General features: G+C 41.9%; 1 protein-coding gene across 1 annotated transcript; it reads right to left on the bottom strand.

Moving 5' to 3' along the window:
* Positions 1-11780: 11780 nt before the first annotated feature.
* On the bottom strand, positions 11781-22468 carry thbs1b (thrombospondin 1b). The gene is made up of 23 exons (XM_066676572.1): positions 22359-22468; positions 21858-21932; positions 20848-21407; positions 20610-20685; positions 20092-20181; positions 19869-19978; positions 19646-19771; positions 18974-19070; positions 18168-18341; positions 17889-18065; positions 17622-17795; positions 17236-17363; positions 16995-17147; positions 16373-16591; positions 16186-16293; positions 15622-15781; positions 15414-15532; positions 14374-14608; positions 14016-14243; positions 13630-13901; positions 13434-13531; positions 13179-13318; positions 11781-13088 (listed from the first exon to the last, which is right to left on the bottom strand). Exons 2-23 carry the CDS (start codon positions 21919-21921, stop codon positions 13081-13083), a joined length of 3516 nt encoding a protein of 1171 aa, XP_066532669.1. The 5' UTR covers positions 21922-21932; positions 22359-22468; the 3' UTR covers positions 11781-13080.
* Between the last annotated feature and the right edge of the window lie 3192 nt (positions 22469-25660).

Below are 25660 nucleotides of genomic sequence, written 5' to 3' on the forward strand. Positions count from 1 at the left end.
GTAGCCAGAGTGTGGATCTGTGCATGTAGCAGGGAAGTCTGATATTTCACATGTCCCTGAGGACACTGTGTAATTGTTGGTGGGTGCCATGAATTTTCAGCTAAAGTCTCAGACTTCCTTTCATTGATGCGTGACCATTTTGGAGGCAGTCCATCATCCCGTGTTTGAACACCATGTGTTTTTAGACACTCCACGTCAAGTTTACCACCAAAAATAGGAGCAAGCCTTCCTGCTTGGAAAAGGTGAAATGTGTAAACTAGCCTTGTTACCTGAAAGGCCCTGCTTGTCTTGGGTAGTTTAGTCTTTGTGAATTGTACTTTGGCATGGTTTGTGTTGGTAGAAAATTGCTAATGTTTATTGATGCTGTGGTGTCATTCTGAGCTGGTTTTGCTGATGGGAGCATGAGGAGACAGTGACTCGGCTTCTCCAAATATCATAGATGTGCTTTCCACAATTCGGGGATGCCTCTCTAGCAGCAATGTGGTGTTTTAAGTTTGCTGGGAATTGGTGCTAAGAGTTGTCTTAAGCATTTGATCAACCCTTAGCTGTCCATGTGTGGCTCAATCCAATTACTTTGAGTTGGTGACCTGTATTATGTTAGTCTTCAGTATGCTCTTAATATAAAATGTTGACATGTGAAATTGACACATACAACAACTGGACTTGATTATTTGTATTTTGAATTCCTGAATTACCAATGAAATATGATATACTTTTCATTTCTGAAGTGAATTTTGTTAGGCCTTTTACAATTACATTTGACTTTTGTGCTGTATGGACATTCCTTCAATAATTTGCTGACCTCTATTTCTTGTTTATTTGTGTTCGTTTACATAAGAACGAACATCACCTATATTTTTAGCCACCCTCTGTCCTTTCTGCTATGGATTTCTCTGGTCTCTCTATGTTGGAGCACTCTTTTTTTTAATTATTATTATTTATGGTTTCATTTGGGATATTTAAATGTTATAGTCCAGTTCAGATGTTTGGATATCTTTAAGTTTTGGCTAAAAGTTCATTGCTCTTTAAAGGAGTGTAATTGCATTATGCTCGTATCATCATCAGTGGCATCATATGGTCTTTGTCACGGGGGTGTGATGAGAGGAATTTACGGAAGCGGACACACTCGCTACAACACAGACCATTTAATAAAGAGAAAACACAACAAACGAACTTGACAAGAAACACGAAATAGCATGACTAATAAACATAGGGAAGAGCAGGAAACAGGGCAAGTTAGAGGTCGAAGGTGAAACGAGAAACGAGTTGGAGAAACGAAGACTACAATAACAAATGGGAAACAGAGCGAAACGACATGACTTGAGTTGAACTACAAATGACATAACAAATGACAACGAAAACGACAAATGAAATGACCGACACCAGGAAGTGAGGGAAGAGGGCTTAAATAAACGAACTAACACGAAACACCTGACACAGATAACGAAGGTAAAGAAGGCGGAACAGAGACGGGACAAAGGTGGAGCTAGAGAGAAACGAGGGCGGAGATAGGAATAACAACAAACAGAGCCACATGGAAGGGGAAAACAAACAAGAAAGTGCCAGGGTGTGACAGACGCCCCCCCCCAAGACGCGCAACTCCCGGAGCGTGAAAAACTAGACTCTCCAGGAGCTGGCGCAGGAGGGGCCAGAAGAAACAAAAACAGGAAACCAAAAGATTCAAGACAAGATAGGAAATGGAACAGGTGACACGGGACTGGACTTAAATGGACACTGGAAAGAACTAGAAAGAATAGATGGTGAACGAGAGAAGACAGGATGCTGGAACTTAGATTGGAAACTGAACGGGGACTGAGACAGAACAGGAGCAGATAAACGTGACTGGACTTGGGACAAGACGGGAGCAGAAACAGGGTACTGAAACATAGACTGGACAGAGGGTTTAAATGGTGACTGAAGAGGACTAACAGGGAACTGGACATGAGACTGGACAGAACTAACAGGGGACTGGACTTGAGGCAAGGGAACTGGGACCAGGACTTTCACAGAGACAGACATTAACACGGTTACAGGGACCGGAACTGAAAGAAAAGCAGACAGGTACAGGGACAAGAAGAGAGACAGGAACCAAGACAGGAACAGATACTGGAACAAATATAACATGTGGGTGCCCAGGGCTGGCAAATGTCCGTGGAAATGTCTGAGGGACCAGCCTGGGCACAGTCCTTGGGGCCGTCCTACGGGTTAGACCGGGAGCGGCCGTAGCCACAGTCTCGGGGGCAGAAACGGCCGTAGCCACAGTCTCAGGAGCAGAAACGGCCGTAGCCACAGTCTCAGGGGCAGAAACGGCCGTAGCCACAGTCTCAGGCTCAAAAGCGGCCGAAGCCAAAGTCACAGGAGTAGGAGTGGCTGAGGGAGCCGCACTCACGGAGACAGGAGGCCCTGCGGCGACGTCCACGGAGACAGGAGGCCCTGCGGCGACGTCCACGGAGACAGGAGGCCCTGCGGCGACGTCCACGGAGACAGGAGGCCCTGCGGCGACGTCCACGGAGACAGGAGGCCCTGCGGCGACGTCCACGGAGAAAGGAGGCCCTGCGGCGACGCCCACGGAGACAGGAGGCCCTGCGGCGACGCCCACGGAGACAGGAGGCCCTGCGGCGACGCCCACGGAGACAGGAGGCCCTGCGGCGACGCCCACGGAGACAGGAGGCCCTGCGGCGACGCCCACGGAGACAGGAGAACCTGCGGCGACGTCCACGGAGGCAGGCGGAACTGCGGCGACGTCCACGGAGGCAGGCGGAACTGCGACGACGTCCACGGAGGCAGGCGGAACTGCGACGACGTCCACGGAGGCAGAGGGAATCTGCGACGACGTCCACGGAGGCAGAGGAATCTGCGACGACGTCCACGGAGGCAGAGGAATCTGCGACGACGTCCACGGAGGCAGAAGAAGCTGCGACGACGTCCACGGAGGCAGAAGAAGCTGCGACGACGTCCACGGAGGCAGAAGAAGCTGCGACGTCGTTCACGGAGGCAGAGGAAGCTGTGACGTCGTTCACGGAGGCAGAAGAGGCGGGCGTCGCACTTACGAAGACAAGAGAGGCGGACGCTGCCTTCAAGGAGACCTCTAGGCGTGCCATGAGGCTTGTAAGCTTCTCCTGTATGTCAGGAGGGAGTGCAGAGCGGTGCCTAGCGACGACGTCCATGGAAACAGGCGGCCCTGCCGCGACGTCGTCCACGAATACAGGCGCGGCCGGAGGCGCCGCACGCACGAATACAGGCGCGGCCGGAGACACCGCGCTCACGCAGACAGGCGCGGCCGGAGGTGCCGCGCGCACGAAGACAGGCGCGGCCGGAGGTGCCGCGGGCACGAAGACAGGCGCAGCCGGAGGTGCCGCTCTTCCAGGAACAGGAGCGGCCGGAGGCGCCGCTCTTACGGGAACAGGAGTTGAGACGTCCAGCGAGGCAGGTGCTCGTGCTGCTCGCCGAGCACAAGTTGTGGATTTATCGGGTTTAGGGGCACTGATGGGCGCACTCTTGAGGGATTCCCCCAGAGGTGCGCCCCTGTTAGCCTCACCTCTGGTGTCCTGAGGTAGGAGGCTAACAGCCCCTACCCTTAACCACCCCCCCCCCCAAGAATTTCCCCGGACCTGAGGGGATAATCGTCCAGCGAGGGGGAGACTCCAGCCCGCTTTCTCATCCGGCTCCGTTGATTCCCGCTGGAGCAATTACTCGATTCCTGAATCGAGTCCTTTGTTCGGGGGAAAGGAACCGCACCGGGCATGAGCTGCAGCCGTCGACTCCATTCCGAGGCCGCTCATAACTCCATCGGATCCTTGGGGCCTGTGCGGAATGGAGTCCGGCGAATAACACATCTCCTAAAAGGGTAGTCCGTGCTAGCTGTGTCCTTATACAGATCGGTCATTCTGTCACGGGGGTGTGATGAGAGGAATTTACGGAAGCGGACACACTCGCTACAACACAGACCATTTAATAAAGAGAAAACACAATAAACGAACTTGACAAGAAACACGAAATAACATGACTAATAAACATAGGGAAGAGCAGGAAACAGGGCAAGCTAGAGATCGAAGGTGAAACGAGAAACGAGTTAGAGAAACGAAGACTACAATAACAAATGGGAAACAGAGCAAAACGACATGACTTGAGTTGAGTTGAACTACAAATGACATAACAAACGACAACGAAAACGACAAATGAAATAACCGACACCAGGAAGTGAGGGAAGAGGGCTTAAATAAACGAACTAACACGAAACACCTGACACAGATAACGAAGGTAAAGAAGGCGGAACAGAGACGGGACAAAGGTGGAGCTAGAGAGAAACGAGGGCGGAGATAGGAATAACAACAAACAGAGCCACATGGAAGGGGAAAACAAACAAGAAAGTGCCAGGGTGTGACAGTCTTAAAATAACTATTACACTTATTTCTGGAACAGTATATTCATTACAAACAGGGCTGTTGTGACAGGCCTAGATTTCGTTGTTTGTTCTATAAATTTTCTAGTAAAGTCCTTTATGAATACATCCTTATATCCTAATATTACCTGTAATTTCTTGCTGTGCTGAATTTGAACAGTGCTGTGAAGTTTGTTGTATTCCTCACTATTGGTGCATTACCCACAGACTTCTCTTTAACCATGAGCTGAGGAGGTAGTCTGCTTACTTGCTCCAGGAAATTAAAAGCTAGGGCAGCATCCTTTTAACTCGAGGCCCTGTCATCTCATGCCAGGGCCTCATTGAATAGTAAATGATCAGTCTTTTGCTTCTTTGTCAGAGAGTTTACATTAGATGTTCATCTTGGGTCCAGAGGAGTTGCGCTTAATGATAGTTTACATGGAAAGCCACACTCTTCCTTTTAGACCTATATTAGAGGGGAGGGAATGTAAGTTTTATTTGGTTTTAACATTACTTTAGATCTCTAGCTAAACCAGATTAATTAAGCTTGGGATGAATGGTTTAATGGGTCATTAATCTTCTAACATCCTTTTAAGAGTCATATTTCCCAATTAAGACCTATTTTTCATTTTCATAATTCACATAATTATTTTAACTATATTTACATTTAAATTTCTTTGTTTTTGTGAAACGTTGCTTTATTCAGAATATCTCAATAGCACTTTTGTTTATGCAGTTAGCTGTCTCCTTTCCACCTTATGTGATCCAAACAACAACAATAGGCCAATCATACACACACGGAGCAGGAATAGAGCAATTCTCTTTTCGCTTCATGCTTTTCAACATTTTTACAAACATTATGAATATTTTCCCTCTTTTATTTACAGACACAGGGTCTTCGTAACCACATTAGACCTGTTTCGAGCATGCAAAGACACATGAGAGCTAGCAAATGGTGAGGAAAGACTGAATTTTATGAAGTGTTTTTTAATTACAATCACTGTATATTTGTGGTAATGTATAAGGGGCATGCAGGGACATCAAATTAGAGATGGAGATGTTAGTGAAATTAGGATAAAATTCCTTCATGGTATATACACTAAAGTGGAACCAGCACTGGATACCACAAAGTGCTCTAATGTGTGTACAAATATATAACTCTGTGGTGCATGCAGTACAATAATTCAGGTTGTTACTTGTGGTCGAGTCGGAGTACAGAAGTGGGCGGTGCAAAAACACGGTTGCCTTAAAATAGGAAAACTAAACTAGCAATAGTCAAACAATCCAGTTAGAAAACTGTTTACCTTTCAATATTAAGCTGTTTTGTGGTCTTGGTGTTGCTAGTAGTTTCAATCTGTGGTTTCGTGTGATGTGTTAGTTGTATGAATTATTGATAGCATATATCCTAGATTTGGCTAAATCTTTAGACACCAGCTCATCCAAAACTTAATCTAAAATCTACTTTAACCACTCTTCTACACTGGTGTGCAAAATAAAATATACACACTGTTAATTTGCATAGAATAAAACTAGATAAATTATTTTCAAGGTAGTGTCACCTGCACTTTGCAATCCTAAGTATTCACTGTAAATATACAATATTTCCTTCCCAAAAATGTTAGATGTGTTACTTTGATTCATTGTGTGCAATTACGTTTTGGAATAGGGACTGTAGCTTTATTGCAGACCTGTTGTGTCTACAATAATGAACACCCCACACAACTAGGTGTTTGTGGTAGAATTGTTGTTTGAAATTTTCATAACTGGTGTGGAGCAGTACAACTAAATATATTTGGTCAGGTCCACCATACACTGAGTTTTAAGGGCATTTTTAAGCCCAAAATCAGTAGTCGTCAAACTACACGATCAGGAGAAGTTTTAGTTTCATCTGTGGTTTGTCTTTAGTCCCGTAAAGCCTCACTTGTGAGGTCAAGGTTACATTTTTTTAGGTTGTCACTCACATAACCTTGATGTTGGAGTGGTCTCCCTATTTGATTCCCATAAATCAAAGATGCAAATAAGGGCACACGTAACTGCATTTGTGCCGTATAGTGCGCCCAAAGCACCAGGTAGCCCAACACTTATAAATAATCCCTTGCTTAGTTCAGAGCTGGCTCTTGGATTCTATTGAATGTCTAGGCTTGTCAGAGTAGACTAGAAAAAACTCTTTCAACTGACTGGCTCACTCCAGTCACCAAAGCAAGTGTGCTGAAAAGCACATCTAACAAAGGTGAGAACTGAAATGACCTTCGCAGCCACAGGGAGAGCATAAGGTCCTGCATGATCAACCTCCATGGCATAAAGTAGCCAGTATGTCTTCTGAACCACGTCTCTGGAGAGGTGTAAGTTTTCCTTGCATTCCTCTTAGGTCAGGCCAAGGAAGGATCTCTGGCCATTAACATGCTCCTTATAACGCAGTCTCTGTAAAAAAAAAAAAACAAAACTATATATTCCACTATTCTTAACCTAAATAACATAAATATAACTGTAAATAACTGAATAAATTAAATATAGCAAATTTGTTTTCAACTTACTCTAAATGTGAATCAGTCTGATTGTGCTTTTGTGTGAATTATTGAAACTTTATATGTTCAGAAAATTGTTTATTCTCTTTAATATATTAATAAAAAGCAATGCTTAAGTGGTGTTTGAAATAAGTGTCTAAGGTTGTTTTTGTTGTTATCATCATTCATTGTCTGTAACCGCTCTTCCAGTTCAGGGTCGTGGTGGGTCCGGAGCCCGCCTGGAATCACAGCATGCAAAGTAGGAACACACCCTGGAGGGGGCGCCAGTTCTTCACACGGTGACATTCACTCACCCACTCACACCTATGGAGAAATGATTAGCCAATCCACCTACCAACGTGTTTTTGGACTGTCGGAGGAAACCCATGTGGACATGGAGAGAACACACAACTACTCAGTCACACAGAGTGGGACTTGGACCCACAACCCCAGGACCCTAGAGCTGTGAAACTACAACACTACCTGCTGTGCCACCATGCCACCCCTGTTATTGTTATTATATTATATAGAAATATATCCATTTGACTGACACACAAGGACACTCGCAAGTTGCTACACTGTAAACCTGAATACGTTAGCAGACCCACATCGGGTCACTGCCTTGATGAGTTCAAAGCTGGAGCTGTGACAGCGGTGTAACCTAACCACCGCCACTCCCACTGAAATAAACACATGAACCTGTTAAGTCTATCTCATCTAGCTATTTTTACTTAAAACCACAAACAGGATTTTCCTAAATCAAAATGTTAGTTTTACAAGGTCAGAAGAAATTGAATTGCTATTTTGAAAAGTTAGATTCTGAGAATCAGTTAATTACATTAGGGTTTATAATGTATTTTGGCATGATATGTAGAATGAGACAGACAGCCAATCAGAGTGCAGACAGAGGTGAACTTAAGGCACTGAGACTAGTCCCAGCCTGACTCTATGAACATTCTTAGGTCCATGGAGAAATACAATTCCCAGAACCCTCAAAGACAATAGACAATAAAACTGCAGCTGATCGGAATGGTTTCTTGCATTCCTCTTTATATCCCAATGTAGTCAGTATTAAGCTTTCTCTTGTTACTGACTGTATGCATGTTTGTTTTCTACTTGTGTTTTCTGACCTCTTTTGAATTGTACCTTTTGTACCTGTTGGCATTGTGTATATGCTGCTTTTTGATCACTGTTCTTTGGCTCCACCCTTTGGCTTATTCTTAGCCTGACTCCATTTTGGGGTCTTCAGTTCTTTAGTTTTAAATGGATCAGTTGAGGGACTACGGTTGCAAATAGGAAAAGTCTAAGAGCTTACTACTAAATGCTTTGATTTTGTTAGCATTTCATACTGTTTCAACATACTTTTGGGGTTGTTTTTAAACTGATCTAATTCAGGTGTAATTTGGTGGTTAAAGAGGAAATGAGACTCTTAATATTACCGTTTTAACTATTTCTGTTTGGAACCCATCAAAGTGACCTCAAGACCTAAAATATAACCTTAGTGCCTCATGAAATTGTAGCTCCTATTCATGTATGAAATGTTAGTCTAGAACTTGTTAGTCTAGAACACTGGGTGGGATGGGGCATAACCACCATGCATAGTCAGCATGTTGAATTTTGTAGTGTATAGGGAAAGGGTTTTGTTAAATTGTAATGTATGAGCAAGACCATGTTCTCAAGACCAGTAAAACACCATGCCCTATGGTTTTAATTTCAGTGACGTGCCAACTCTGCTTTTGGGTAGCACAAATTGGTGTTTCCAAAAGGAGTTTTTGCAAGTATAACACATTTAACAAGACTTCAGCGTGGTTTAATACAAAGATGTCACACAATGACATGAAAAATTGCCTCAGGAAAACAAAGCTGAAGGGTTTATTGAAATAAGTATGAACAGAATCAAGATGACTTTACATTTTTTTATGAATTACAATCCAAGCTTTGTTTCAGCATGAAGTTAATGTCCAATATTTTAGTCATAGTTATTGAATAGTGAACACTCACAACAAGATCATCAGCTGTTTGAGATTAACATTCGACCCTACATGTTCAGACAACAGTGAATATGATCCTTACGTAGTGTTAGCATTAAAATATATAAGCATATTTGAAATGCATTGCTTGCAATAGAAATTTCACTCGATCACAAATTTGATATAAACACAATTTTTCAGCTGTACTTAAAATTATCAAGTGTCCAGTCCAATGTATAGAAACTTGATTAAATAGTTCAACCTTTGTGTAGAAATATTTTTTTTCCCTGTGTTGCATGGTCAGACTTAAAATGTAGTGGTAGTAGGTGGTGGTAGTATCAGGACAACTTTGTTCCTGTCCTTCATATTACTGTGATTTTAGTAATCCTATTCTTAAACTGGGCCTTGCCTTCTGGCTAAGGTAATTTCTGTTTACTTGAACATATGTGGACTGTAAATCTCCAAGATCTACACTTAGGTCACTAGTAAAGTATGTGTTATATTGGGGTTCAGAACTAAGCTAACTCACTAAGCTTATTTTTACAGTGATTTGACACTTGCTTTCACTGAGCCACAGTGTGAATTGTATAGTGACAATTAGGTAGATCACCTTAAAGGGCCTAAAGGGACGTCTTAAATTTTATATATATATATATATATATATACAGTTGAAAATCTTTATTCATTACGTAGTGGAATGCATTGAGAACAAAATAACCAAAATGATCAATGTAAATCAAAATTATCATCTCATGGATGTCTGGATTTGAAATCATACTCAAAATAAAAGTGGAAAATCAAATTACAGGCTGATCCAACTTCAATGGAAATTCCTTAAAACAAGTTAAAATGAAGCTCAGTAGTGTTTGTTTCCTCCACGTGCCGTATGACCTCCCTACAACACCTGGGCATGCTCCTGATGAGGTGGCGAATGTTCTCCTGAGGGGTCTCCTCCCAGACCTGGATTAAAGTATCAGTCAACTCCTGGACAGTCTGTGCAACGTGGCATTGGTGGATGGAACAAGACATGATGCCCCAGATGTACTCAATTGGATTCAGGTCAGGTGAAAGGGCAGGCCAGTCCATAGCATCAATGCCTTCATCATGCAGGAACTGCTGACACACTTCATCCACATGAGGCCTAGCATTGTCATGCATCAGAAATCAGGGTACCCCTGGCTAGCACATGGAGGGCTATGTGGCCCTCCAAAGAAATGCCTCCCCATACCATTACTGACCCACTGCCAAACCGGTAATGCTCGAGAATGTTGCAGGCAGCAGAACATTCTCCACTCCAACTCCAGACTCTGTCACATCTGTCGCATATGTTCTCAGTGTGAATCTGCTCTCATCAGTAAAGAGCACAGGGCACCAGTGGCAAATCGGCCAATCTTGATGTTCTCTGGCAAATGCCAATCGCCCTGCACAGTGTTGGGCTGTAAGCAGAAGCCCCACTACGTCAGGCCCTCATACCACCCTCATGGAGTCTGTTTCTGACAGTTTGTGCAGGAATATGAATATTAGTGGCCTGCTGGAGGTCATTTTGCAGGGCTCTGGCACTGCTGCTACTCTTCTTCCTTGCACAAGGGAGGAGGTATCAGTCCTGCTGCTGGGTTGTTGTCCTCCTACGGCCCCCTCCACATCTCCTGGTGTACTGGCCTGTCTCTTGGTTTCTCCTCCATGGTCTGGACACTGTGCTGACAGACACTGCAAACCTTCTTTCCACAGCTCGCGTTGACTGAGCAACTTCTGTTGGTTGCAGACACCGCCGCATGCTACCTCACAGTGAGAGCACTGACAAAATGCAAAAGTGACCAAAACATCAGCCTGAAAGGATAAGAACAGAAATGGTCTGTGGTCACCACCTGCAGAACCACTACTTCATAGGGGTTGTCTTGCTAATTGCCTCTCATTTCTACCTGTTTTCTGTTCCATTTGCACAACGGCAAGTGAAATTCATTCACAGTGATGCTTCCTAACTGGACAGGTTGATTTCACACAAGTGTGGTTTACTTGGAGTTACAATGTGTTCCCTTACTTTTTTTGAGCAGTGTATATATAATATCTCTAACTGTCACACCACCTACCAATAATATTTTGGGGGTCTTTTTGGGGGACCAAATTTTAATTAGGGTCAAATACCCCCTGCCATAATTTAAGCACCTAGCTCATCTGCTTGTGGGTTACAACATATTATTATATTTGGTTTTTGAGTAAAATGTTAGAATATTTACTAAATGGCTGTAAATTTTAGACTAAAGACTTTGACATCAGTGTTCCCAGTTGTGGTGCCATCATTAGATCACTAATTTGATCTCATAATCTTTCAAACATCTAGGAGCTGGAGCCTAGAAGCGCAATTGGCTTTGCTGATAGAAGCACGGCGCTAAACATCGCAAGGATGTGTTGGAATAAATGGTAAGGGTTAGTTCTCGAGTTGCATTGAGTGTCCAGTGATGTGTTAGCAGCATAGAGGCTGTTGCTGGCTTAAAATCTCAAATGCACTTGTCTTCAGCCTCCTACCTTGTATACTTCTGGGGGAGTAGTGATTTGGGGAGAAAACAAAATAAATGGGGGCGAGAGCACTAGGTTTAACATTTGTTTATTGTTCTGAAGTATGTATCAAAATAATTGCTATGAATAAAAATAGCACTTTTTACAACTAAGTAAAAATGTTGACAGAGAAGCATCACTAATTGTACAAAAATAATAAAAATAAAAACAATGAAGAACGAAACATCCTCATGTCAGTGTGCAAACCGTTTATACACATGGAAATGCCTCCTGAGGCTGCATTCCCTGATAAATTATTTAAATAGCACTTATCTACACACAAACACATACACACATGCACACAATACACATTCTCATATGAAACATGGTCTTGGACAACAAACAGCAAAATAATTTATCTGTTTATATATATATAAAAAAAAAAGGACTGGAAGCACTAGCCCAAAAATAACAAAAACAAAACAACACAACACCTCCCATTTTGCTTTATTAACCACTGGAGTCCTATGCAGGGTGCTTCTTGTAAAAGAAATACTATTTACAGCTTGTGCTACATTAGCGATATTTAGATAACCAATTTGCATTAAAAAAAATTTAAACATATTGAAATATTTAAGTTCTGTTTGATCAAATTATACAACGGTATTGAGGTAATATTTGTACATCAAAATTCCTTAAACTACAGAAAAGGCACACAGGTCCAACACACCATTCAGAGCTCCTCCCCTGTAAGTAATCTAAGAAAATGCAAGGGAAGGTGTGGAGTGCTTTGGGTAGAGTCTTTGTGATATGTGTGGGCAGTTACATACTACATTATTTCAGAGAGAATTTGGTATTAAATACTGTTCATTGTAAATTATTCATATTTTATGTAGTAAATTCAGGTGTTCAAACGGTTTTTGCAAGGGTGCCATATTACTGTCATTACTTAAACCCCTTTTATAGTACTTTTTTTTTCTAAGAATACACTAACTGAATTGGAGATGGCGAATGCACCTCACACCGAGGGGAAACTGCCTTCTACGCTTGCATAGTTGTCAGCTTCCTACAACTCAAATTAGTTTATCTAAAACTTTGAGAATCTGCTGAGTATTTTTTTTTATCTGCTGAGTATTACTTGAACTGAATGATTTGACCAAGTTTTATTTTCAACCATGTGAAAACAGACATACATAATGGAAGAACTAGGACTTGCTAATATTTAATTGGCCTCAATATGCCAAAGCCTGATTAATTTGTTTTAAAATCTGAAGAATGTTGTCAAAATAAACTAGCCTGGTGGAAGGTTTTTATTTTAGGCAACTAAAATATAATAATTGTTCCCATCTTTAAGCGTTCCGTTCAGAAAGGGGGTGGGGGATTAATGCACAGAAGAAAAGGTTGTGAAGTGCATAGTTGTCTGCAGGGAGCCCTCCCCATGCAGAACTGAATGAGGTTTTTCAAAGTTTAGTCCTTCTGATAAAGTCAAGCAATGGGGTCTTTTTTTGCTCTACCTGCTGTTGGTGGTTCTTTATGGGCAGTGAGCTGGGCTCTGTCCAAACCAGCATCAGTTACCTTGAAACTGACCACATGTGTTGTCCGCCCCACCAGAGTGCATGCCACAGAAGGAAAAAGTAGCGAAATCTTTTTTTTTTTTTTCCTGTTTTTCGTTTCTCTTTTTTTTTTGTTAACAGAAAGGTGCATTTTCTTCTGAGAATCTCTGCTTGTGCAATTATGCATCTGTAAAGTAGAAACAGTAAATGAGTGTCTTGCATTTAAAGCAGAGAAGTTTTATTTGGAAATATGCATTTAAAATATACTGGACCATACCTCTGCATTCATATTTGAGGTCTGAGAAGTATACCATCTCTTGTGAGAAGACAAAAAGACCTAATCGTCCACCGGCATATGTCTTGTCATAGATTCTCCCTGTATCTGCCATAATCTTCTTTCCTTCATACATAACCACTCTACAGTTGTAGTCAGAAGAAAACATTCCATTAGTACACTAAAATTCAAAACTCCAATTCGAATGTTTATGCTTTTATCCTACAATACAATCATTTGCATTTCCAAAATCAATACCTTATGTGTCCTGTTCGTGGTCTGTGAGTTAGGTGCCATCTATAAGCAGTAAAGTCCTTCCAACCAATATTCTTTGGGTCATGCCAGAGAGTGCGCACCTATAATGAAATTAAACAAAAAGCACACTTAATATTTTCTCAAAGTTTCTGGTTACATTAGTATGAGATATGCATCTCAAATTTGTGTATGGAGTTACCTGTCCTGCTGTGTCCCCAGTGTGCCAAAGGGCATTCCTTAAGTGTTCACCTGGTCCAGTGGTGGAGTTCACTACTTTGATGGACAATCCTGAATAGCCTTGTGCCTTGGTGGGTTTGCTGGACCAGTAGGTCTGAGTGATCTGCTTCCACATAACCACATAGAAGCGAGAGCTGGACTGGTAACCAAACACAAATCCAGCATAGTCGTCGTCTCTCTCCGTGTTGATGAAGAAGGTCCCACTGAAGTCAACTGCATTGAACTCATCAAAACCTTTAGACCACATAGAAGACCCAAAAACAAACAAAGGAAAACAATTAAGGGTGTACCTAATTCTTTGAGCAGCTCAAACAATGTTCTTCAAAAATGACTCATGTTCAAACATACCAACAGCAATGCCTGGGTCACAGTTAACAGTCTGAACCAATTCTTTGCCCTGGTGACGGACCACCCAGTTGGGATCAATCTGTGAAGTGCCTTTAGGATCAAGAGGCACCATCTGGAACTTGCGGAAGTCAGTCTCACTGATACCGGAGTTCTCAGGGCACACGTCATATATATCTGGGACATTATCCTTGTCAAAATCTTCCTTACAAGCATCACCACGTCCATTTCCTAGAAAAATTATAATGAAATTTAACTCATCATATACAGTAAAACTAATCTGTAAAATAAATACAAGGGAATGGGTAGCAAGGAGCTAAGTGTGCTGTAAAGAATTCACATTTAAATTCACATCACTAACCATCTGAATCTAACTGATCTGGGTTGAAAACCAGTCTGCAGTTGTCTTTATCATCAGGGATGCCGTCATTATCGTCGTCATAATCACATGCATCTCCTTTTCCGTCTTTGTCGTGATCTGCCTGGTTAGCGTTGGGAATATAAGGACAGTTGTCCAGGTTGTTTTGATGACCATCTTCATCAATATCCTGGTTGCTGTCGCATTTATCTCCAACTCGATCAGAATCAGAGTCAAGCTGTTGAATAAGATGACATAATAGTATTAACAAAAACACTACTATCAATTCAAATTCTAACACAAACTTTCCTGACACTCATATTGCTAGACATGCTAATGATGGCTGTTTGGCCTCACTTTCAGGATCCTGCCCATTGCATACACACAGATGTACAGTTTGTACTAGCACTGGTCTAATGTACACTATAAAGGCTGCCTCTTGGTTCTTTTTGTGTCAGTCAAATTTCTTTTCTTGCAGTAGTATGTGGGTCTTGTCCTGACGAAAAAGTATCTGACTCACCCTTGAGTCTGGCAATGTTAAACTAGTTTTCTTCTAATCTACAGCTTCCACTGATCTCATTAAGTCCACTTCTGTTCTTCTGGTGAAAAGGAGGGGTTGGAAGGGGCGTGTCAATTTCCACCATTTCCCTTAACTGATTCCTGTTGTTCCAGAGGCAAGCATTCCTACTCCTCAGTTAACCATGGCACAGGTGTGATTTGCAGGGATTGAGCGCCGACAGGGCATGCATAAACCCACCAGCAAATCCATTCCTCACTAATAACTGCCTGCCCCAACCTTCCTCTCCCTTTAGGCTTCAGAGCTAGTGAGTGCCCTTAAATTCTTTTTTACATTATTGTACGGCTGTATGCCCCCAAGGTGAAGAGGATTTACTCCACCCTTAGATAGCGTGATAAAGCCTTGCTTCTCTCCAACTCCAGCTACGTACTGGGTTTTTCACATGCCAACGGCCATGAGGTGGAATTACAAAATACAAACACCTGCTTTTTTTCTTTTTCTTTTTTTCTCTCCCCCTGATAAATACCTGATCAGGATTATGCTCCAGAGGGCAATTATCACACTGGTCACCAACCCCGTCCAGATCGGTATCCTTTTGATCCACATTGTACAAATAAGGACAGTTGTCTTTCTCATTTAGAATACCTGAGGAAGCAAGTAAAGAATGGAAAATTAAATATTTTATTAAAGTAACTCTTATAAAATTTAATTTGAGAGCATGGTATCTTCCTTACCATCTCCATCAATGTCCACTGCACATGCATCGCCTTCGCCATTGTTGTCTGTGTCAGTCTGATCAGGGTTGCTGTTGTATGGACAGTTGTCACAACGATCTCCAACTTCATCGCGGTCATAGTCATACTGTCTGGGGTTGAAGATGAATGGGCAGTTGTCCTGTTTGAAAAGAGGGCTCAGTGAGGGGAGAATTGTAAAGTACTTGCCACTCCCTAAAACTTCAAGGGAAGGTTATTGCCTTTAGATGGCAGGTTTGTAATTTGTCTGTGGTTGTATAGGCCTATTTAGAGGACTGCCAAAAAAAATACTTATTTTAGGACTGAGACCAAATATAATGTTGAAACTAACAGGAAACACAGAGCTTTTCATAGTGGTACCTCCATGTTGGAATTTGTGGTTTGGCTCTAAGACAAGTTTACTTTTTTTCATCTTGGCTTAAATAATGAATGCAAAGCTACTCAAGCTGTGTACAGAATAATTACAGTCATTATTTGCAGGTTTTTATACACGTGGAGCTTCAAATTTAATAATTCACAGTCAGCTTCTTACTGCAAGATATTTACCCTGTCATCAGGAATACCATCATCATCGTCGTCATCATCACAAGCATCACCAATTCCATCTTTGTCATAGTCCTCCTGACCGGAGTTTGGAAGGTTTGGGCAGTTGTCCTATATTAGAAATGTAAATGTCAGTAATGTGAGATTTGTGGGTGTTTTTTTGGTAAATGTTTTTAGTAGTTCTTCTGACCTTCTTGTAGTGATAGGTAGCATTTTCCACACACACAAGGTCAGCATTAGGCCATCCATCCAGATCAGTGTCCTCTCCACAGATGTATCCATTCCCAGCATAACCAGGCTTGCATTCACAACGATACATGGGTTCTGAGAAGTGTCCCAGGTAGTTGCACCGTGCGTTCTTATTACAATCGTGAGTTCCGTCAAGGCATGGGTTACGGGGTGTGCAAACCTGCAATAAGAAAGGATCAAAACATTACTCTAAAAACAAGTTACGCAAAAACTCCCATCAGAACTTGGTGTGCTTCTAGCAAAATTATATTCAGTTACTACAGTACTAAAGCCATGAGCTTATGGTTTTATTTTTTATTATATTTATTTTTAGGGCAGCTAGCAACCAGAAAGTTGCGGATACAAATCCCAGACCTGATTGTTAAAATACCCTGTTTTACCCCTACTGCCCCAGACACTGGTGCTCTGCTGGGGATTCTGTGCTGTCCAAAGTTTGGACAAAATTAGGCAGCAAAGTGACAAATACTCTACCTATCCTAAACCTAATGTTTTAACTGAATCCATGCTAAATATATAGTGGCATTAAAATGTTTTATGTTTATAGGCTTAATTTTGTCACTCACTTGTTTTTTTGCAGCAGCATCCTCCATTCCACGGCCAAATGGCTGTGAGCCACTAAAGCGAGGTGGACATGGCAGGCAGTTGTACCCAGGTACTGTATTTTCACACCTGTGTACCCCATTAAACTCGAAACAAGCATCAGGGACCTCCTTGCACTGTTAAGAGGAGAGAAAATACTAATTAGTTTTTCTGAAATATCTCCTATTTTGTTATATTACAAAAAGATGACAGGAAAATGTTCACCTCATCAATGTCTTTGCAATCGATGCCATTACCAGTGTAACCTGCTGGACACTTGCCACATTTCCATGAACCATCAGGGAAGCTTGTGCACTGGGTCCCAGCAAAGCAGGGATTGGACAAACATCCGTCTAAGAAAAAGGGCACAGACTGTCATTCATCCAAGTATTCTTATAGAGCACTAAATGCTATGAGTGCTAATATAATATTCATGTGGAGAAACCTTAATTTAAGTGAGGGAGATGCAAGCAGGGTCCATTAAATGCCTAAAAACTCAAAGTATTATGGACCCACTGATGTGTCATGGCGATGAAAAAGGCCAGCAATAGGTTTGGCTAATCATATCTATGTAGGTACTGTGTATGCTCATGTATGTCTTTATTACTCACCGACAGGACAGGCTTGCTTGTTGCAGAGTTGAGTTGCCACTGCATCACCTACACAGGCTTTGCCACCGTGCTGGGGTGGTGGGTCATTGCAAAGACGTTTGCGATTCTGGACGCCTCCTCCGCAGGTAGCTGAGCAGGTATCCCAGGGAGACCATGGTCCCCAGCCACCGTTGACTGAACAGAGAGGAAATATATGTTATGCACTTGCTGTTGCCATTTGTTTTGTCAAATAGGTTGACACAGTTTCTTTCTTTAAAGCACACTTACTTGGACATGGTGACTTTTCACATTTCTCAGTCTGCCTGCCTTGGCCCTGACAGTCTTTCCCTCCAAGCTGTGGTGTTGGAGAGTTGCACAGACGGATGCGTGTAATGACACCGGATCCGCAAGTGACTGAGCAAGAGGACCAAGGTGACCAGTGGCTCCAGTTCCCATCTTGCTTAACTGAAGGAGATGAAAAAAATTTGTTTTTTTTCCTTTCCATCCACCCTATAAGTAGTGAGTGATGTTAAGAAAAAAAAGGACTTGTTTAGGTGGGCCACTCACAGCGCTTGTCACACTCCTGGAGATAGCAGTCTCTAGTCTGCACAGATGTACCCTCGCAGTTGTTATTGATGCGGTCGCAGGATCGGCCACGCTGCTGAATGCCTCTTCCACAAGTCACAGAACAATGAGTCCATTCAGACCAAGGGGACCAGCCATCCTCAGCAGAGTCGCTCGCTATTGGGGGAGAGGAGAGGGAGACAATAGAAGAGCTATTTGCTTTTTCTAAAGCTGCAAAAGCTTTTAACAAAGGGCCCTAATGGACTAGATTTAGCCTGTTTCTGCCTGAGATGGACCACTCCAGGGAGCGTTGGCATGAACCAAAATGCTGAAAGTGCCAGGAAAAAGGCAGGACAGGGATCCCCTTTGATTTTTCCAAAACGGGAGGTAGTTTGCAAATGCACTTAATGCCGTACTTTCAAACTGTTGAGGTCGAGATGACTGTGGTTTTTCCATATTTAAGTCTTACATGCCCATGCCTGTTCCACGTGGTACAAATGTTATTTTTTCCCCTCCAGTTTTATTTTATTAAATGGCACCAATTTTCTCCCCCTTTTAAACCAATTAAGTCAATTATGGTCATTACAATATTTTAGAAATTAAGTGATACACAAAGCTCTTCTGTTTTCTAAATTTAAACTCTTTCAGTTACCATCATGGTACAGCGATTTAATAACTCCCCCTCCAAAAACATTGATTAATTAATAATGTATCACTAGCGATATGAAACGTTAAAATTATTTATGTTATGTTTTTGATTTTCTAAAGCTGCCATTTGTCTAAAAAGCTGAAACAATGATTGTACTTACGAGTTCCACACCGTGGGCAACATTCCCCATCAGGAACAGTTGCATTGGCACAGGGGATCAGGGGACAGGAAATCTTACGGCACACTGTCGCAGAGTTCTGTAAACAGAGCCCACACCTCATTAGTCACTGGGGGGCTAACAGAAGCACTTACTTGCACTCCAGGTCATAAGTTAGATGGCAAATTGCCAAGCAAGGACAACTACAAAGTGGTTTGCACTAATCTTTGGAACAGCAAACACAAAGCTGCTGTCTGCCAAAATACCCAGGAAGCAAGTTTGGCAGCATGGCCTTGTTAAACTCTCTAATCAAGCAAACGAATGTCCCCGAGTGGTGGTAAGCTGTGCGAGTTTGCTTAATGTTGCACAGCGTGGCAGAAATATGAAGTGGCTGGACTGTTGACTTCAATCATTTTTATTGTTCTAAGTTGTGGTCATTTGTCATAGAGCCTGTGTAACATCCCCACCCCCCTCCATCCTCCTCCTCCTCAACAAAACCTCTTAATTAGAGGCATGGTGCTTCAGAGAGCCAGACACAACAGTAGCCAAGGCGAGAGACAGTAAATCATAGCATGGTTGCCCTCTCTCTGTCACAAATTTGTGACTTAATAACACAGACTATAGCACTTAGTTTCTAAATGGTTGCCTGTAAAGCAGCAAAAAAAGTATGCTTACCTGGCAAGTGCACTCTGTGCAGTCATCCACTGTCCACTCCTCCTTATTCTTATGTACAATACCATTGTGGAGACAGACACCACCATAGATTCCCATGCGTCTCATAAGCATGTTTTTCTCATCTGTCTGCAATAAAAAACAGCCTGTTCATTCAAAGTGCATTTTACACAATGCAAGGCATTATAAAATAATAATAATAATTTAAAAAAAAAACTCTTCTCACCACTTTGCGAAGCTCATTGGACAGCTCTTGCACCACTACTCCAAGGCCTTTTAGTTCCTTGAACATGCTAGCCAGGTCTTCACAGGAAAAGCCACAAATCATCTGTAGATCTGTTATTGGGGGAGAGTACATTTATAGCCATAGGGATAGAGAGATTTCCAGCCTTAAATGTTTTTCACTCCTCTGCACTGGAACTATGCCAGAAGAAGAGTTCCCACTTTACCTTTTGTCTTGTGGCCAGTGTAGTCTGTCCTAATGGCTGGACTTGATCCATTAATGGGATTGTCCAGTGAGATTATATCAGTCATCATTGCTGTAAAAGGGAAATATAATATTATCACTTAACCTTAAAGGTGATGTTGTCAGTGGTATGGTCTTATAAGTTTTGTTTGAAGCTGCCACCTAGAAAGTGTGGCTGCACGTCTCAGTGCTTTAGTTTTTAAGGTTTTAAGCAGAATATACAGAAGATTAGACAATACACAGCAGCCAACATTCCTTAAAATATTTACATTTAAAATTCACAACTTTTTAAGACAAAACTTCCATACTTGGGCATTACAAAACTACATTAGACAACAATTGGTTATGATTTAATCATGAATTTTTCAGAATGAATTTCCCTTTTGGTCCGTCAGTTTTCAGTTCATCTCAGTTTTTATTTTTATTCATAGATTAAGGCAACACTGCCTTAGAAATACCGTCAGCAGGCTAAATGAACACAGGTGCTGCTTTAGCACTTACAGTTTTGACATCCTTTGTTCCTCAGAATTGCTTCCAGTGTGGTGCCAAATACAAATCGCACATTTTGGAGCACACCCTGACAAAAAAAAATAAAGAACAGTATTTAACGCCCAAATGAATGCCCCATAAACTTTAATTAAATTCAATTTCATGACACATCTCTCTTCAATAATTCGCCCCATTGTGGTGGTGGTTGGGGGGCAGGGGGTGGCAATATTGACAAACAAAATAGACTTACCATGAAGTTGTCTTGGACTGCTCCTTTGCCAATCCTCAAGTTGGCAACCGTGGGTGTGTCAGGGGTCAGGATGGTTTGGATGGATGCGTCCAGCTCTGGATTACTGATCTCCTCACATCCCACATAGAAATGAGCCCGGTCTTCCTGCACAAGGAGTGTGATGTTCTTCCACTGTCCTGTGGCCAGGTCGGCCTCCTCGATGGACACCACCTGCTGCTTGTTCTCAGTGGAGTAAACAATATCCAGTGTGTTGGCTTTGCCATTGGAGATGATCTCAAAGATGGGCCCTGAGCCATCCACCTTCTCCACGGTCAGCAGTGCTCCCCTGGTGCGCCGGAATTGCTTGAAGTTGACTAGCAGCAGGAAACCTCTCTCTGCCTGGACAGAGTACATGAGGTCCCTGAAGGCACTCTCGGGTACCGAGGGGATCAGGTCAGGGTTCAGAATCTTGTAGGCGGGACTGTAGGGATCTTCTCCTTTCACAAGAGTGACCCCATGGTTCTTCTTTGGCACCTGCACGAGCTCAAACAGGTCGTAAACGCTGTTGTCGTCTCTGCTCTCTGTAGACAGAAGATAAGTGACTGCAACTTTTCTCACTTAAGACGTTGAAAGGTCTATGGACATTAGTTTATTAAAAGCATATGGACTTGCACAGGGGGGAAGACTATCACTCGGGTGATACTCCACAAATGTCACTTACAAAAAAGTCTATTTTAAGACAATCATCTTTTGTATGTTTATAGAATAGTTTTTTCTTTGTTATTTTAAAGGATAGGACAGCACATTTTCCGTCATAGTGAGAAATCATTAACCAGAGTAAATACTTGTGTTCCAGTCTATATATAGCAATTGGCATTAAACAAGCATTGATCCATTTTAGTGTAGGGATAATTTGCGCCAAAACCTGATCACAAGAAGTTATACTTTTGTTTATTTCCTGCCCCCTGTTCAAGCTAAAAATCCTGTTGCAAAGTATCACCATTTTTTGATCTGTGTTTCTGATCTCTCACCTGCCACTCTGGCACCTTCACAGCTCCACAGCATCACTAACAAAAATATTCCTGTTAACTTCATTGTAAGGTTCCCTGCAAAAGAAAACAACATTCATAGGTTTACATACAGTGGCTTTTACTTTAAAATCACCAAGTTCAGCACTAAAAGGGATTGCTGATTTTAAATCTGTAAGTAACCAAAGCAACCCATGTTACCTGTTTCCTTGTTTAAAAAAAAATAATTATCATTTAAAGCTTTGTTTCACAACTAGACAAGACATTTTTTTTTGATCAAGTGTGAATAACTTAACCCCACTGGAGTGTAACTTATTGAGGGGAATGATCCTAGAAATGATGTATCATAACTATTAGTATTCTCTATAGAACGTGTGCTTTATTTTCATGTAGAAATCCAAACTTTAGCAGTTTGTTGGAAACAACACAAACTACTGTTCCTAATAATTTTTAAGCTTTTATAATGCATTATTACTAAGTGGATGTGATCAAAACGGCCCCTACCTGTTTCCTTGTTTGGGGGGAAAAATGATAAATCCAGAAAAAGGCAGTAATTCCGATGTGTGAAGTTCTTTCTGAAGGCGCAAATTCAGCCTTCTCCCGTTAAAGCTGCTCCAATCTAATACTAAACACAGGACAAAGTGCTATTTAAACACTTTCATCACATTCCTGAGCTGCGTGTCCCGTCCAATGGCAGGGCCGCGGGGAGGGACTTCGCATTACGTCACAGCGCGGTGTCTCAAGGCATGAGCTCGTTTGTTTTCACACCCGTTTTCCGGTTCTATTCCGGGTGCGAATAAAAACAAAAAACCGCGCCACATTCCAGCGCCAAATTCCCTAAACATTCCTGTGAAGTTAGCGGCCACTGCTTCCGGTCACTCGTTTATGATTAGCCCTAATCGTGCTGCTTTTAGGACTTTTACTTCCTATCCCGTCAGATCACGGTTACTGATTTTAATCACCATATCTGGCTTTAATTCCTTCCTCCATAAGTGTTGGTAGAAAAGCGGTTTAACAGACAGTGGACATTTCATTTTGGTCTTTTTTGACGAGTTTTTAGGGCCTCTGAAGGCTGAGTTCAGTCCCTGCTGAAGGATGCTTAATTCCCCGGTTGCACTTCCGAGTCTCTCCGCTGGAGGCCGTCCTATAACTTTTTCATTTTTCTCTTTGGGCTTCAATGTGTGTTCATCTGTATCTCATGTGTGACTTCTAAATGACGCCTGACATGGATCATGATTAAGACGATTTTTCCCTTTAAAATAAATAAATAAAAAATTAAGAAAAAAGGTGAAACCAAAATATAGCTCCACTATTATGTAATGGCCCCCTTTCAAATACAAATATGAACCTAAATTAAAATATAATTATTTACCAAGACTTACAATTACCATAATGTCATAATTAACACATATGTAATAAATTAATGTCTTCTAGCTAGTGTTCCCATGAAGATCAGATGAGGTGTGTTCAAGTATCATTCATTCATTATCTGTAAGCGCTTATCCAGTTCAGGGTCATGGTGGGTCCAGAGCCTACCTGGAATCATTGGGCGCAAGGCGGGAATACACCCTGGAGGGGGCGCCAGTCCTTCACAGGGCAACACAGACACACACATTTACTCACACACTCACACCTACGGTCACTTTTGAGTCGCAAATCCACCTACCAACATGTGTTTTTAGACTGTGGGAGGAAACCCACGCGGACACAGGGAGAACACACCAACTCCTCACAGACAGACACCCGGAGCGGTACTGGAGCCCGCAACCTCCAGGTCCCTGGAGCTGTGTGACTGCGACACTACCTGCTGCGCCACAGTTCAAATATTAGTTAAAACATTTTAAAATCAGTTAAGTTTTCCCTCCCTCCTTTGTGGCACGAACTTCCTTTATTAGGGCTTTGATAGTTTGTAAATTGTTCTATATTTCAGTTATCATCCTGCTGTTACATTTTGTTTATAATTGTGTTAAATAATTTTACATTAATATATTTATGTTATTTGTGTCAACAAACCTTGGACTGAAGTAGTAAGATGACATTAGAAAATTTTATAACACTATAAAATCTTTAATCAGTCTCAACTTATAGAAGCCTTAACTAGTTGGATGCCTTTTGCTGCATCCCAAATGCTACCTCCATTTATTCCAAAACATTTGGAAGGAGATTGTTCCGTCTCAAGAACTGTTCCATGGCTCCAAACCCCAGGTCTGATGATCTCTACACCCTCTCTAGTTGATGCTTAGCATTGCAGGTGGTCCAGAGTGTTGTATTTAGTATTTATTTATTTATTTATGTGACGATTATACAGCTGTGTGCATCTTCACATACGTATTTTCATCCATGTGGGGAAATATTTATTAAAATGATCAGTTAAGCTCTTTAAACCTCTTCTACGGCATGTCCAATTTTGGTCAAGGATAGCAACACATCACTCTGAATTTCCTTCTCTAGGTGAACCTCTTAAAATGCCTGAGCACAGATATCATCTGGGACTATTGTGCAATAGTGATTTCTTTCACAGAGGCTGGTTATATTCCCATCATTGCTCAGATCTTGCTCAGCCAGATGAATTATTTAAAAGGCAACCAGGCAACCATTTCCCATTGTTTTACTGAAAACAGATTGTTTTGACTACCTAAGGACGAGTGAACAGGGGGCGGGGGTCAGGGTGTGGGAAGGCTGCTGAATGTTTGTGTTGGTCGACTTGGCCCCTGTTGACATCTCAAGCACAGATATCAGGTTTGGAGGTGCATTCCTTAGTGAAGTGCACAGGTTGTGCTTGTCATTCACTGTCAGGAATATGACGTTAAACTGATTAACAGCGGTGGAGCGCATTTGTGAGATCAGACATGCTTTTGTGTGGATGACTGTTTATCTTGACGCTCCATCACTGCCTCAAGGGCAGAGTGATTTGACAGGCGCTGGATGTTTAGCCTCTGCATTTATTTTTTTTTTCTCATTGTCCCCATGCTGCTTTAAAGGGACTCGTGCTTGAGAATAGTGACAGCTCGCCCCCACCCAAATCTCACCCAAAGGGCCAGAACATTTGTCCAAACATTAAACAGGCCTACAGTCTGATTTTTCATTGGCTTTGCTGTCCAAGAATAGAAATTAGCACTAATATTAGTACGAATTAGTTCATTAAATTTCCAGGTTCACTTCTTTTAAGGTGGAAAAAGAATTTGTATGGTGCAGCAGTTTCCTTCTTGTGTACTTCGAACCTTTATTTAAGAGCTGTAACATGGCGACCAACACTTTTTAATATTGAATTCTGTGGGACATACTATAGTTTAAAGCTCTGCTTTATTCAATTTGGTTTTACATTTTAATAGGGCTAGGCAATTAATTGAAAATCAATCAAAATCAACAATCAGAACTTCTAATCGACATAATCTTGTCTATATCAATTATTTTTATTTTGTTATGTCCCCACTGTGTGTTCATGTACTTTCCCTTTTATAATCATGCTACCAAGCTCTAGTCATGTGATTCTGCCCCTATCTACCACATGGAAGCAACCTATATGCTGAGGCTCAACAAGCGACTCGAGCAGCTAGAACCACAGAAAAACACCGCATGAGATGGCACCGAAACAAATAAGTCAAATGTAAACACTAAGAAAAAACGACAGAGGAAAAAGCTCCCAGCAACATTAGAAAAAACTTCCCATATTTAATACTGGAGCATATTTACAGTACATGCCTCGTCACTATGGTAACTATGAGGGTCAAAAATACAAAAACAAAATAATCGTTCATTAATCGTAATCGTGCTAAAAAAGCTAAATTAATTGTGATATTGATTTG

This window comes from Hoplias malabaricus, chromosome 7 (genome assembly GCF_029633855.1).
Source record: "Hoplias malabaricus isolate fHopMal1 chromosome 7, fHopMal1.hap1, whole genome shotgun sequence".
In the NCBI taxonomy this organism is placed as follows: Eukaryota; Metazoa; Chordata; class Actinopteri; order Characiformes; family Erythrinidae; genus Hoplias; species Hoplias malabaricus.